The sequence below is a fragment of the Lactuca sativa genome, chromosome 4 (assembly GCF_002870075.4).
Source record: "Lactuca sativa cultivar Salinas chromosome 4, Lsat_Salinas_v11, whole genome shotgun sequence".
NCBI classification, from domain to species: domain Eukaryota; kingdom Viridiplantae; phylum Streptophyta; class Magnoliopsida; order Asterales; family Asteraceae; genus Lactuca; species Lactuca sativa.
Genome location: NC_056626.2, coordinates 390295678 through 390310129, shown reverse-complemented (window position 1 = coordinate 390310129; position 14452 = coordinate 390295678). Strand labels below are relative to the sequence as shown.

The 14452-nt window shown below is 30.6% G+C and overlaps 1 protein-coding gene across 1 annotated transcript; it reads left to right on the top strand.

The window, feature by feature from the left end:
- The first annotated feature begins 12704 nt into the window (after window positions 1-12704).
- On the top strand, window positions 12705-13436 carry LOC111884167 (proline-rich receptor-like protein kinase PERK8). The gene has a single exon (XM_023880493.2). The coding sequence runs from the start codon at window positions 12705-12707 to the stop codon at window positions 13434-13436; it is 732 nt and encodes a 243-aa protein (XP_023736261.2).
- The last annotated feature ends 1016 nt before the right edge of the window (window positions 13437-14452 follow it).

Here is a 14452-nt window from a genome sequence, read left to right as displayed (position 1 = left end):
AGAAGATGACAGTTGATTGATGGGTGGAATCAATGGGCATGCAAATTGTGGGAGATGAAGTTTCCCAGAAGGTGTCGGAAGTGACAGATTGCGTGAAGTTTGGTATACGAGGAATTTGCATGGCAATTTCCTTTCGATGACTTTTGAGAATATATGTCGACTTTCATTTAGTGGCATTTAACCTTTTCACATAAGATGTGATATAAAACCTTAAAAATCGAAGATATATGTCATATACTAGTATAATCGATGTAGAATTGTTTATATGAATGTCTCTATATACATCTCCTCAATATAAGCGGATCCAAAACGAACCCTAATAAGGGTTTATTATACATAAACATATATAAAAGTAGAAATTTCTGAAAATTTTGAAGTAAATTTTGGGTTTTCTCAGCAAAAGAAAATATCAAAAGGGGAATTTCTTGTATAAGTGGATGCAAGGAGGGGATATAGTAAAAAATAATATTTTTAGAGCTTTGTTTAATATTAAATGAGTTGTCCCACGGGGTGCATACACCCCACTCAAATAGCCTGCCTCCGCTATGTTTGTAAGTATATCGAATTTTTTTATAATTGAGTGGTTCTATATATATCTCCTTTGTATGTATAGAGATGATTTATATATAAAAAAAACATACTATATGAATTGTCATAGAATTTCATTAGATTGTTTAGTCATTTTCAATGTCTTTTTTTTTATGGAAATAATTCTTATACATCACCTTCGAATTAGAAAGCGTCACGATATATTATCCAAATTAAATTATTTTAAAAGAAAAGGGAGCTTGTGGGCCATTAGATGCTTTGTATGCTATTCATTTAATTACGAGTGAATTTCTTTGTGGTTTTGTTTACTTGCTCCGGTGGTCTTTTAACTTACAAGAAACCAAACGTACGTTGTACTAAGTTTATGAAATGCCAATACACACACTGTCGCTATACTGTCTTGGATTATATTGAAGGGACTAATCTTATATTATTTGAAGAAAGAGAAAGAGAAAGAAAATGATGATGTGATGAAATCAAATGACCTTAAGGAAGAAGTTTATTTGGTGCTTCAATCTAGGGAAAATGATTTATATGGGTAATTATGTTTCCAAATTGTTCAAAAAATATTAAAGTTTGGTGTATCCAAAAACACCATCCAAATAAAACATTTATACAAAAAATACCAACAAAGTATATTCTTTGTTCAAATTTAACTTTATGTAACCGGTAAAAAATAAGTAAATGAAAAAAAACAATAATGAAATGACTCAAAAGGTAACTATGTTTCAAAATCGTTCAAAAAACACCACCCAAGTTTGGTATGTTTAAAAACACTGTTCAAGTAAATTTTTTGTACAAAAAACACCAAACAAATTATATGTTTTGTTCAAATATTATCTACCAGTAATTGACTCTTACAGGTTAAATGATAACTTGACTTAACTATTATGACATGGCGTAATAATTATTAACAAAACAATAAATGATATATTCCTCATTTAAAAATCGATTTAGGGGTTCTTAATGAACGAATGACTTCATCTTCTCCTATGATTGCTCTTCTTCTACTAAAATGATGATCTCAAACTCAAGTCCAAAACCCTAATACTTGACTTAATGTAAAAGGGGCTCCTTTACCCCTGCCTCAATAGGCATCCCTCCGCCTAATGCCCAAATCCATAAAAAGCCCAAAAAGGCATCCAAGCCCAACTACAAGGCCTCTAATACCCAATATGGCCCAAGAACCCCCAACATGGCCTTAAGCCCAAAAAATGACATGCTACAATCAGGTGGGCCTGAGGCCTAAGTTAAACAAGTCCATGCATATGCCCAACATATGTTGAAGCCTCTACGATTCGGATTTCAAGCCAGTACGCCCGGCATACTCCTAGTTTACGCCCAACGTACTCGGTTAGGGTCAAGAACTAGCAATCTTCTGAAGGCTATAACTTCTTCATTCTATGTCCGATTTCGTCATTCTTTATATCTACAGGAAGGAAACGAGAAGCTCTACACTTCTATCAACTCCCCCTTGCCTTAAAAAATTTCTAACATAAACCTAAACCTCATAAAGGCTCGAACTGATACTAACTGATATGTCCTTGGGCTCCAACATAAACCGAACACTTAGTCCCCAAAACCTACATTATCCATCACCAAATGGGCGTTACAGACACCACGACTTGTTACAAACGAATATAAATTTGACTACATCATATACAAGTATCGAAACCATATCCCAAGAAGCATGCAAAAGAAATGGTACGAAACAATAAAATAACAAGGAAGGGACAAGAGACGTGCCTATCTATAGATCGGATAATAAATGAAGGACCGGTCAAGACTATAAACTATTCTAACAACGAGCAGCCTATAAATACCCCGAAGACATGATATCCGAGGCAGAGTAAGGTAAGGCAAAAAAGAGATAGCATACATAGCATTAAGGTAACACTAAGAATCCCAATCTCATTTAGGCATCAGAGAGCTATGTCGGGGTCCAAATTAGATTGTGATTTCGTTTCCGAAGGCCATAACCCTTGGTTGGACCCCAGAATGACGAAATCTAATTTAGCATTAATAACATTAAGAATCACAATTTGAAGGCCATAACCCTTGGTGTGGCCGTTGATGCCTAAATTAGTTGCCATGGATATAAAGAATGACGAAATCGGACTTAGAATAAAAACGAATTATACAATTGGACAATTTCGATTTGACTATTTGGTTCGGATATTCAGATTTTTGGATTTGTTTCAACAAAACCGAATTATTATTTTAAATTTCAAATTAGTTTTGGTTTATAAAATAAGAACCGAATAGTCCAGAAAAACCGAATAAACATTTATTATTTATCTATTTATAATATATATATATATATATATATATATATATATATATATAATTATTTATTAATTTTGTAATTTACTTTTTCAAATAGGTTCAAAACGTTTCACCCAATAAAAACAATATTAATATTCATTTTCTCTCAAAAGTTTTGTATCTATAAAATATTTAACTATAATATAGCTTCTTATTACTTGTTTATAAATTTAAAATCACAACTAAATTATTTGTTTTTGCTTCTTGTGTAAAGTTGGGTAAGATTATAATTATATGTCATTTTAAAATGTTTCGTTTTTTGAAAACCGAATTATAAAACCGATCCAACTGAATTGTAATTGGATCGGATCGGATCAGATTTAAGTATATTTTGGACAATTCGTATCCTTATTTTGAAAACTGAAATTAATCTGGATTTACTTGATTGGATTGGATCAAACTGATCCATCCAAACGAACACTCCTAATCCCATACTCTATTTTTTCCCTATTTCTTCCCTAATTCTCCTCTAACCCTATCCCATTTTCATCTTCATTTTTAGAGATATGAATAGTATTCCCCAAAATATAGAGGAGACGTACTTATATTTCCAAAAATGGAGTTGAAGTTTCGGTTGTCAATTTTAGTCTTTTTCATTTTTATTTTATACATTTTTAGTTTATTTTTATCTACTAATTATAATTAAAATGCAATATTTAATATATGTAACATCATGTTATATACTAATTGATATTAATTAATCATAAACCAAGAGTTTAATATTTATTTATCGAATCCATATAAATAAGTTAAATATATATTAAAAACTTCAACACGGTAATATAATTTATAAAATATAGTAATCAAATATGCTTGTGCTTATGATATATTTATTAAAAATATAATCTTATTTATTTAATAATTATTTATTATAAAGTAATACTTAATTCAAATTTATTATATGCAAACATTTTATCTATGATAATATAATTTGTATTATTTTTGTATTGAAAAAATATAATATATATTTGTTAAAATCTAATTAGTAAAATGTGTATTTGACAATATATATAAGTTATAAAAATGGAATATTCTATGAATATATTTTTTTGGGTAAAAAATTAGATAAAAAATAGAGTATGATTGGAGATAAAATACTATTTATCCCATTTTTTCTCCATTTATAGAGTGAAAAAATGAATATGAGTTAGAGATGGTCTAAGTTGATAATGTTAAAAAAAATTAGAAGAAAATATGTATTTTAATTAAATTTTGGACACACACACTCATACACACACACACACACACACACACACACATATATATATATATATATATATATATATATATATATATATATATATATATATATATATATATATGAGAGCGTTCAATCGAGAACATTTCTTATTGTGAGAACATTTAAGAAAAAATTTGGACCATATAATTTTTTAATTAAAATCATCAAATAATATTAATATAACTAAAAAAATAAGTAAAAAGAAAAAACCCCACTAAGAAACACCACTCACCACCCAAACAACACCACCCCACCCCACCACTACCACCCAACACCACCACCCGTCAACGTAACCACTCACCACCACCTCCATCCACTGCCCATGAAAACCAGCACCCACCACCATTATCACTGTCGGCCACTGCCAACCTGTTGGGTTTTGATACGAAATAAAAGTTTGTTTTTCACAAAAACCGGCAACCGAAGACTTTAAAATAACAAGTTTCTTTTTGGTGATAACAAAACCACATCATCATGGATCCATTTATAGAGGTTAGAATGAAATAAAACCAACCATAGGATGTTTTAGAGATAACCTTTGAAGCCTTTGAACCCACTTGACTTTGGGGTGTTGATGAAGATAAGAAAAGATCAAAGTGTATGATCTTCTCTACAATTATCCATCATCAAGAGTAAAGCACTTGGAATGCTAGTTCCTTATTATATTCTTGAGTTTCTTAAACCATTAAGTGCTTAACATAAATAAGCACTAAATAGAATAACTCAAGAGGTCTTCTAAACACCAAAGTATAACACTAAACTTAAAAGGTTTGGTTCTTCTTCATAGTCACGGTTTTAGGGAGAAGAAGAAGGGAAGAAAGAAGATCAAAACTCGCATATTTCTCACATATAAGACACTTTTATATATTCCATGAGAGGTAAGGCATAACCATTAAATTAATCTAAAGTAATGGTAGTCTTTAGAAGCATAAGAGACAAAAGGTGGAAGGTTGAAAAGCAAACTCCCACACAATCATTCTGTTTAGGCCATGCTTATTTAAAAAGAAATACTCTTTATTTTATATAAATTTCAAGTTTATAAAATATAAACTTTGTCTTTAGGTAAAAGACAAAAGAATCCAACTAATCCAAAATGTTATGCGTGACTTGTTAATTCATACGATATGAAATAATAACTAGTAATACTCTCTTATAATTATTATTTTCACAAAATGATAATTATTCCTAATTAAAATACAAAATTTGATATTATTTATTAATAATTGCATTAATAATAAATATACAAAATGTGTCGACTTGATAAAGGTTTGACCCTATAGGATCATATATTTTTAGCAATATCACTCCATAATGATTCTTGGGCATATAGATCCAACAATATCCTAGTTGCACGAGATTCATTATAGACTGAGATAGACAGTAGCTAACGTCTAGCAACATGCTACTGCCCCTAACAACATATGAAGGGTGCCATTTCATCAACAACCAATTCCAGGAGATCTAAGCTACAATTGTTACTAAATGTGTGGTATCTATTATTCTTTTGTCTCAGACATCATGACGAATATGAAATATGGATCACGATCAATCTCATTTATTGTTCAACTTTAACTAAGGCCTTATGTGTCATGCTCTCAACGAATAAGAAGGAAAAATCCCATCTTGACTACATACGCCCATCAATGTAGTTCATGTCATACCTAATGATGGATCTTCTGACTTCCTTTTATGAAACAACGTTAAACCATGTCAAAGCACAACAATTCCTACCCTTTAAGTCCCAAATATGCATATCATGTTTAAGAATACAAAGATCATCTTGACTACATACGCCCATCAATGCAGTTCATGTTATACCTAAAGATGGCCCTTATGACTGCTTTTCATGAAACAACGTTAAACCATGTCTAAGCACAACAATTACTACACTTCATGTCCCATATACGTATCTTAGGTGTAATATTAAAAGGATACAACCTTGATCAAAACATCACTCTTGACTATGATCCATAAAGTGGTTTTGATGCGGGTCAAGTCCAATACTTATTCTCCCAATCAAGTATCTATGAAGTTGGTAGCAGCTCTTTGTCATTCTAATCTCCATGAGAATCCACCAATCCACTCATATTAGTCTTACCTCATAGATGCTCCTACAACTATGAACAATTATGGACATTTAGAATAACCTAGTTATTCAAGGATTTAAAAATGCTAATATAGAACACAACAATTATTTAATGAAAGACTCATATCCAATATATCATTCATTACAATATATGTTGCTTTATTGTTGCAATATCCAAATACTAAATTTCAATCAAATACATCTACTTATATTAACAAGGCCCTATAGCACCAACTTGGCTTGCATGCTTTAGCTAATGATGGAGCTTTGTCAAGTAGATTTGACAAACTTGATTTGTATAACCTTGTGAATACAATGATTTTTAGTTTTATATATAACTCATATATAAAGAAAAACTATTGAGAATGAATTAGATGCTTGGATATGACTTAGATACCAATACTTGTGTAATGGGATTACTCATAGCCATAATGAACTATACATTAAGCATCTTTGTACGTGGTTCTCCTTACCACGAGGTACTCTAACTTTGATTTGTAACTGTAATTAAAATCTACATGAAACCGCTATCCATGTAATTATCTATTCATTCATAATGAGGACTTGCCTAATTGTGACTAAGAGTCATCTTAATCTATTTGAAAATTTTATCACATGTGCAACAACTTTAAACATAGGTTTCTTTCAAATACTCTGTGTATTAGGAATATTTCTCTAGCTCTCGCAAGTACTTTAGAATGTTCCTATAAGTCACACGATGACTTGTTGTCGGATTATACTGGTATCATTTAACATGCTCTAAGCATATGACTATTTTGGCTTTATGCATAATCATGACATATATGATTTCTCTAATTGCAGCAGTATATGGAATACAATTATGTTATCTAATTCAAAAACATTTTCACTAGGATTTTGCTCAAAATTATGTCATGTGGTTTTTGACAAGATGACTCTCTCAGAGCCCTTGAGCTTAAGCTTATTTAAGATCATTGACAATTAATGAAATTTTACTTAATCCTTTTAAGTTGCCATGATCCATCTATATAGATCTTTATTCCATGAATCGATATGTCGACTACATATAACATTAGGAATGTTATTGCGCCCCTATTAGCTTTGTAGAAAACAGAAGAGTCATCTAGATTCATAATTAAATCACACCATGTAATTTACTTATAAGAAAGACAATTCTTACTTTGAGATGTTAGCTTAAATCTGAGAAGATTTTCATTCATGTATGTTTTCTTTTGAGAAAACTCACTTAGTCTTTATAGTCAAACTATATGGATGAAGATTAATCAAGCCCATACTTGATAATTATACATAAATGCTTATCTATGTGATTTATTAGTTTCTGATCAACCATTGGGCAGATTCAACAACAATTGAATACTTGCTAGTTCCAAACTGTGATGCATTTAATTTATGGTTCTTAAGCTCTTAAAGTTCCAAATTGCTCCCACTTACAAAAAACACTTTCTAATCATTTGTCTCATGGAATGAAAATTAATGGGATTAGTAGAAACTTCATCCTAAACAATCATTTAGGATATTCTATATAAATGCAATTAATAGATACTAGAGTGGTTAAGCTTATTGTCCAACATGAGTTCTATCACTCTATACCTTTCAGATAAGGATAAACTATTTCATCCTTAGTCTAATATAACTATCAAATCCACTTGTTTGGTTGGAAATATATATTGAATATATATTTGTTTCAGTGAGCATTATTCTAAAATTTTATAAGGTAACTAGTTCTTTTAAAACATCATACAATAGACTGAAAGGTCTATTTTTTATCCACTTAAAAAACTCGTACTATCGATATTCGGCTAATGGTCAGGTGACCCTATCCCACTAGAGAATTCAAAGGCTACCTCAAATATCAAAATATAGATTCAAGTAACCAGGTGATCCTGTGCCATAAAAACCATACTAATGACGAGTGAGTGTTTTTGACGGAATGAGTTGTGAATCAATTCCACAACTCCCAAGATGTTCCAAGAAGTCTTAGTTTATAAAAACCATTTTCTTTATCACTACGAAAGGTTAATGATGATCTCATTAAGTTGTATTTCAATCTTCACTATGAAACAATTTAAGCAAATCAAAGGTTTCATCAATAACGAATAAAAGTCGTCAGTGAAATTGAATAAAAATCTATCACCAAATCTATTCATGGATTGAAAAAGATTACACACATCACTTATGTATAACTCTTTGTCAAGCCTTTTGTTCTTTAACTACTAATAGATAGAGACACTTGTGAATCATCTTCCCATATAAATATGATTTACATATATTAAATGAATCAAGCTCATTTGCCTTAAAAAATTCCATCCTTTTTGAAGTTGGTATATGTATTTCTTATTTATATTATCATGATGATTATGACATAGATAAGTTCCAATCAAATATCATTTGATTATATAGGTGTTATGATCAGAACTATTAATTCAATGAAAGATTATAGATTTACTTCATAAATAATATTATGAGAAAATATTCTTTAACACGGAATACATCGTTTCATAACATGAATGTGAACATCCACTATACGATAAGTAAATCTTGATTTATTCATAAATTACAACTGTAACATGTCCCTATAAGGATAGGTACAATACATCTATTGTTTAAATATAAGAATATAACGACACTTGTTATATGTTCAACACAAAATATCAGTCGTTTGTTATCAGTTGATTATTTCTTACAATCATCAACACATAATATCAATTATTAGTGTGACATGAAGTATTACATACTCAAGTGAATGATGGAAAAATATATAGTTCTATCATACAAATGTCCAAGTCAGACGTCTTCAGCTCGATGAGATGAGAGGAGCAATTCCTCCTTTAGTGTCTAGTTTTTTCCACAATAGAAACAACACTAATCATTTCGTCCTTTCTTGATTTTTGCGTTTATGTTGTATTTCCCTTAACGGAACTATAAGTCTATATGAGTGCACAATCTATTAGACTTCCTTTTATTCAATGCTTCAATAGACTTGAAGCTATTTCTAGAGTTCTGATTGAATATCTGCTTTACTTGTTGAGACATTTGATATGTTTCATAATTATCCAAGACTTTATGCAAGACATGGTTAATTTTTTTAGTATGATGTGAGACATATCAAAATCATCACAATAATACTTTCATCAAAGTATCATGATCAGACTAACTGGTTGCAGAGGTTATTCAGGTATGAGATATTTGAGTATATATATATATATATATATATATATATATATATATATATATATATACACACACACACACACACACACACATATATATATATATATATATATATATATATATATATATATATAATTTCTATTTATCTTAAAGGTAGAACCTCAAGATATTATACCAGTTATAGTAATTATAACCATCAAATGTTACCGTCTCTTGAAACTCAACAAGAAAGAGATTTTGCATGGCGTAAATTTATTAACAATTATCAACAGAATTTAACAAAGTTTCATTTAGTATTTTAAATATTTAGGCTTTATAAATTAATACCTTATATTGTTTCTTAAAACATTAATTTATTAAAGTCTAGGATCCAAGTAATGAAACAAGTAAATGGTTAGGCGACCTTTATCCCATAAACTTAATCAAACTCGGTAGGTAGCGATTACCAATTGCATACGATATGTAACTCCTAGATTATGTGATCCTAAACAACCATTGTTTAGTTTGACATGTTTATCCTATCTATGCTTTAAAACTCTTATGCTTAGGCAACCTTTATCACATAAAAAATTGATCAAATCATCATATGAAAAAAGATGTGAGTTCTAATTCACAAATGGTTAGGTGACCTTTATTTCATAAACAAATACAAAAACACCTTGACTATTTATTTTAACTCAAATGAATAAGGTGACTCTAAAACCCATATGATTGGCACAAAAAATCCCAAGTGAATTTTAAATGGATTGCATATATTTGAAGTTTTGTAAATATGGGTTTATATATGTTTTACAATTATAGTTTATAAAAACATGGTCTCCTGAATATTACATGTATCCAACAATTCATGTACCCTTTTGTAAAATTCATATTAATTGTTATGAGGTTCTTTTGGTGCCAAATAAAACTTTATTTTATTTTTCATTAACCACGATCAATTACAAAACTAAAATTATGTATTTTAAAGTTTAGTTGAAGATCAGTTTTAAGAATCGGTAACCGTTTTAATAAAAAATTATTTTATACTTAAGACTTGGAGTTTTGGATGAGTTATTAGATTACTATTTCAAATCTCCTTTTAATAATCAAAAACTTATCACTTCATGAATTTATAGAATAAATTCATTTTATTTTATAAACTCAATTTTATGCATCCTATGATAAAAGTCATATTTTGATAAACCAAAACTTGGGTGATAATACTTATGTTTTAAATCAGATTTGGCATGCATTAAACATAATATCAACATGTTGTGTTATGTTTAAAACATTAATATCATATATTAAGTTTCGACGCAAAAATAATCACTCGTTTTATTATTTGTCGTTATAACGTTGTAAACCGATTTTAGTCTTTTTAATAAAAACTCATTATTTATTATAAATACATGCAGTTCATATAAGGTTTAAACATCTTTTAAACCATTTCAAATATTTTATAGTTGGGTATTTATAAGTTTTACAATAAAACTATTTTCAACAAACATTGAGTTTTAACCGGTAACCGGTAAAACATTTTTATAAATACCCATTTATAAACATTTTATGTTATCTTTTAAATATTTTTTACTCAAACTCCAAGTGATATTATCTTATGAAAAAATTTTATTTGACATGTCAAAACAATTTTCAAACATAAAAAATAACATGCATTTAACATAAAATAAACATCACAAACATGCATTATAATGTGTATAAACCAAGTCATGTCTACTAACAATTTTTGTGAGCCATCATAAGAATTATTAAGTTTTTACTAAAGGACTAAAGGTACATTTCAAAAGGTCCTGAAGCTCCCACTTTCCAAGACAACTCTTTCTTGCAAAAGGTCTTGAAGTCTTCATGTTGTGAAGGTTGGAACACTTAAACCATTAAAACTATAATTAAGCCCAAAACCAAGAGTAGAAGCTCATGGTTGGAATTATGGTCTTAAGTAGTTAAGTCATCTTCAATGTGGTAATTTCTTCATCTTGTTATATTTCAAATAAATACAACTAGTCTAACTAATTTATTACAACAAATCAACAAATGAAAACATACATATTTATCTATCACATCTTATGAATAAATAAATGTCAACCAAAACCAACACAAAGGTTCAAATGGCCTGTTTATAACCAACAACATATTAAATATTATAAGAAACATATATTTGTTTTTTTAACAAAATTTTTATATAACCAAAATGCATAAAAAATGGATATATATATATATATATATATATATATATATATATATATATATATATATATATATATATATATATATATATATATATATAAACAATTTTAAGCAAGAAGTTGCCAAAGAAGACAAATGTGGATTTTTCTTAACCAAAAGAAATCCACGCTTGTTTTCCAAAAACCAAAGATTATCAAACATAAAAAATCATTGTAACATATAAAAGATGGCTCTAATACCACTGTTAGGTTTTGATACGAAATAACAGTTTTTTTTTTTCACAAAAACCGACAACGAAAGACTTTAAAAATAACAAGTTTATTTTTAGTTCATAACAAAACCACACCATCATGGATCCATTTATAGAGGTTAGAATGAAAAAAACCAATCATAGGACGTTTTAGAGATAACCTTTGAAGCCTTTGAACCCACTTGGTTTTGGGGTGTTGATGAAGATAACAAAAGATCAAAGTGTATGATCTTCTCTACAGGTATCATCCATCAATAGTAAGGCACTTGGAATGCTAGTTCCTTCTTGTATTGTTGCATGTCTTAAACCTTTAAGTGCTTAACTTAAATAAGCACTAAAGGGAACAACTCAATAGGTCATCTAAACACCAAACTAAAGCACCAAACTTCAAAGGTTTGGTGCTTCTTCATAGACACGGTTTAGAGAGAAGAAACAGGGAAGAAAGAAGATCAAAAATTGCATATTTCTAATACATAAGACACTCTTATATAGTGCATGAGAGGTAAGGTCTAACCGTTAACATAATCTAAAGTAATGGTAGCCTTTAAAGCAACCTCCCACACAATCATTATGTTTTGGCCATGCTTCTTTAAAAGAAAGATTCTTTATTTTTTATAAACTCTAAGTTTATAAAATATAAACTTTGTCTTTAGGTAAAAGACAAACGAATCCAACTAGTACAAAATGTTGTGCATGACTTATTAATCTTACCATATGAACTAATAACTAGTAATACTCTCTTATAACTATTATTTTCACAAAACAATAATTATTCCTTAATTAAAATACAAGAATTGTTACTACTTATTAATAATCACATTAAAAATAAATATACAAAATGTGCCAAGTAGATAAAGGTGTGACCCTGTAGTATAATATATTATTAGCAATATCACTCCATAATGATTCTTGGGAATATTGAACCAACACAACCACGACGACCACCACCATCACCCATCACCACCACCCGCCACCCCCACCCCCACCTACTACCCACAGAAACCACCACCCACCACCCACCACCCGCTACCACCGCACCCACCCACCACCCGCCAAAACCACCGCACAACACCATTACCACCACCCCACCACCCACCAAAACCATCACCCACCAACCACAACCACTTACCTCCACCACCCACCCACCACCCACCATTATGACCACTACACGCCACTACCACCAACCGCCACCACCCATCACCACCACCCCAAACCACCCACCACTACTCATCACCACTACCCACATTCACCACCAATCACCATCACCTGGGACAACCACCCCCACCCACCACCCACTAAGACCACCACCATTAACACTGACCACTACCACCACCCACCTCGACCTATCACCACCACCCACCTCCATTACCCATTATCACCACCACCTACGACCCACCACTAACCTACACCACTCACCACCTATCACCACTACCCCACTCATCACCCATCAAAACCACCACAACCACCACATTCCATTACCAATACCACTCATCACCCACCACCATCACTACCATACACCACCATCAAACCCACTATCAACCATCACCCATCACCAGCACCCACCACTACCAACAACCACCACCACCTACCAACATTACAAACACCTGCCACTACCACCAAACACCATCCACTAACACAACCACCCACCCACCACCATGCATCACTACCTCCCGCCTCAATTACCTATCATCACCGCTGGCCGCTATCATCACCCATCACCTACAAAAACCACCACCACCACCAGCTGCCACCACCACCCATCCACTACCACCACCGGATAGTAACACCCCTACCACCATTTGCGATTATATATATACATATAATTTTTATGGATAAGATTGGGTTTTTTGTCTAAATAAATTATATGTGATTATATACCTATACTCACATATGATTAAATACACGAGAATAACAAAATGTATTTTATCCACATAAATCACATGTGATTAGACATATATAATCACATGCAATTAGACATATATAATCACATGTGATTATATGTTATAATAACATATGATTCATGTGAACAATATGCATTTTCTCGTGGTCGTTTCATTAGGTGTTTTCTTAGATTTAATCACATATGATTATATGTATCTAATCACATATGATGTATGTGGAAAAGATTTATTTTTTGGAGTTTGATTCAACAGTTGTTCTCATATATATAATCACACGTGATTATATATATGATGTCTCTAATCATATATGATTTATATTAACAAGATTTATTTTCGCATTTTCTCTTCAACAAATATTTTCATGTATTTAATCATAGGTGATTATATGTATTTAATCGTAGGTGATTATATGTATTTAATCACATATGATTAACGTGGACAAAGAACAACTATTAAACCGAGAACGCGAAAGCAAATCTCATTCGTATAAATTATATGTGATTAGATACATATAATTGAATGTGATTAAATACATGAAAAAATTTATTGAATTGAAAACACGAAAACAAATTTTGTCCATATAAGTCATATGTGATTGAATACATATCATTATATGTATCCAATCACATATGATTTATATGGACACAATTTGTTTTCGCGTTTTTATTCAATAATTGTCTCATGTATTTAATCACATGTGATTATATGTATCTAATAACATATGATTTATATGGACAAAATTCAAGTTT

What these genes read in the sequence shown, in the direction of transcription:
- LOC111884167 (XM_023880493.2), top strand. Translation starts at nt 12,705, where the DNA reads ATGATTCTTGGGAATATTGAACCAACACAACCACGACGACCACCACCA.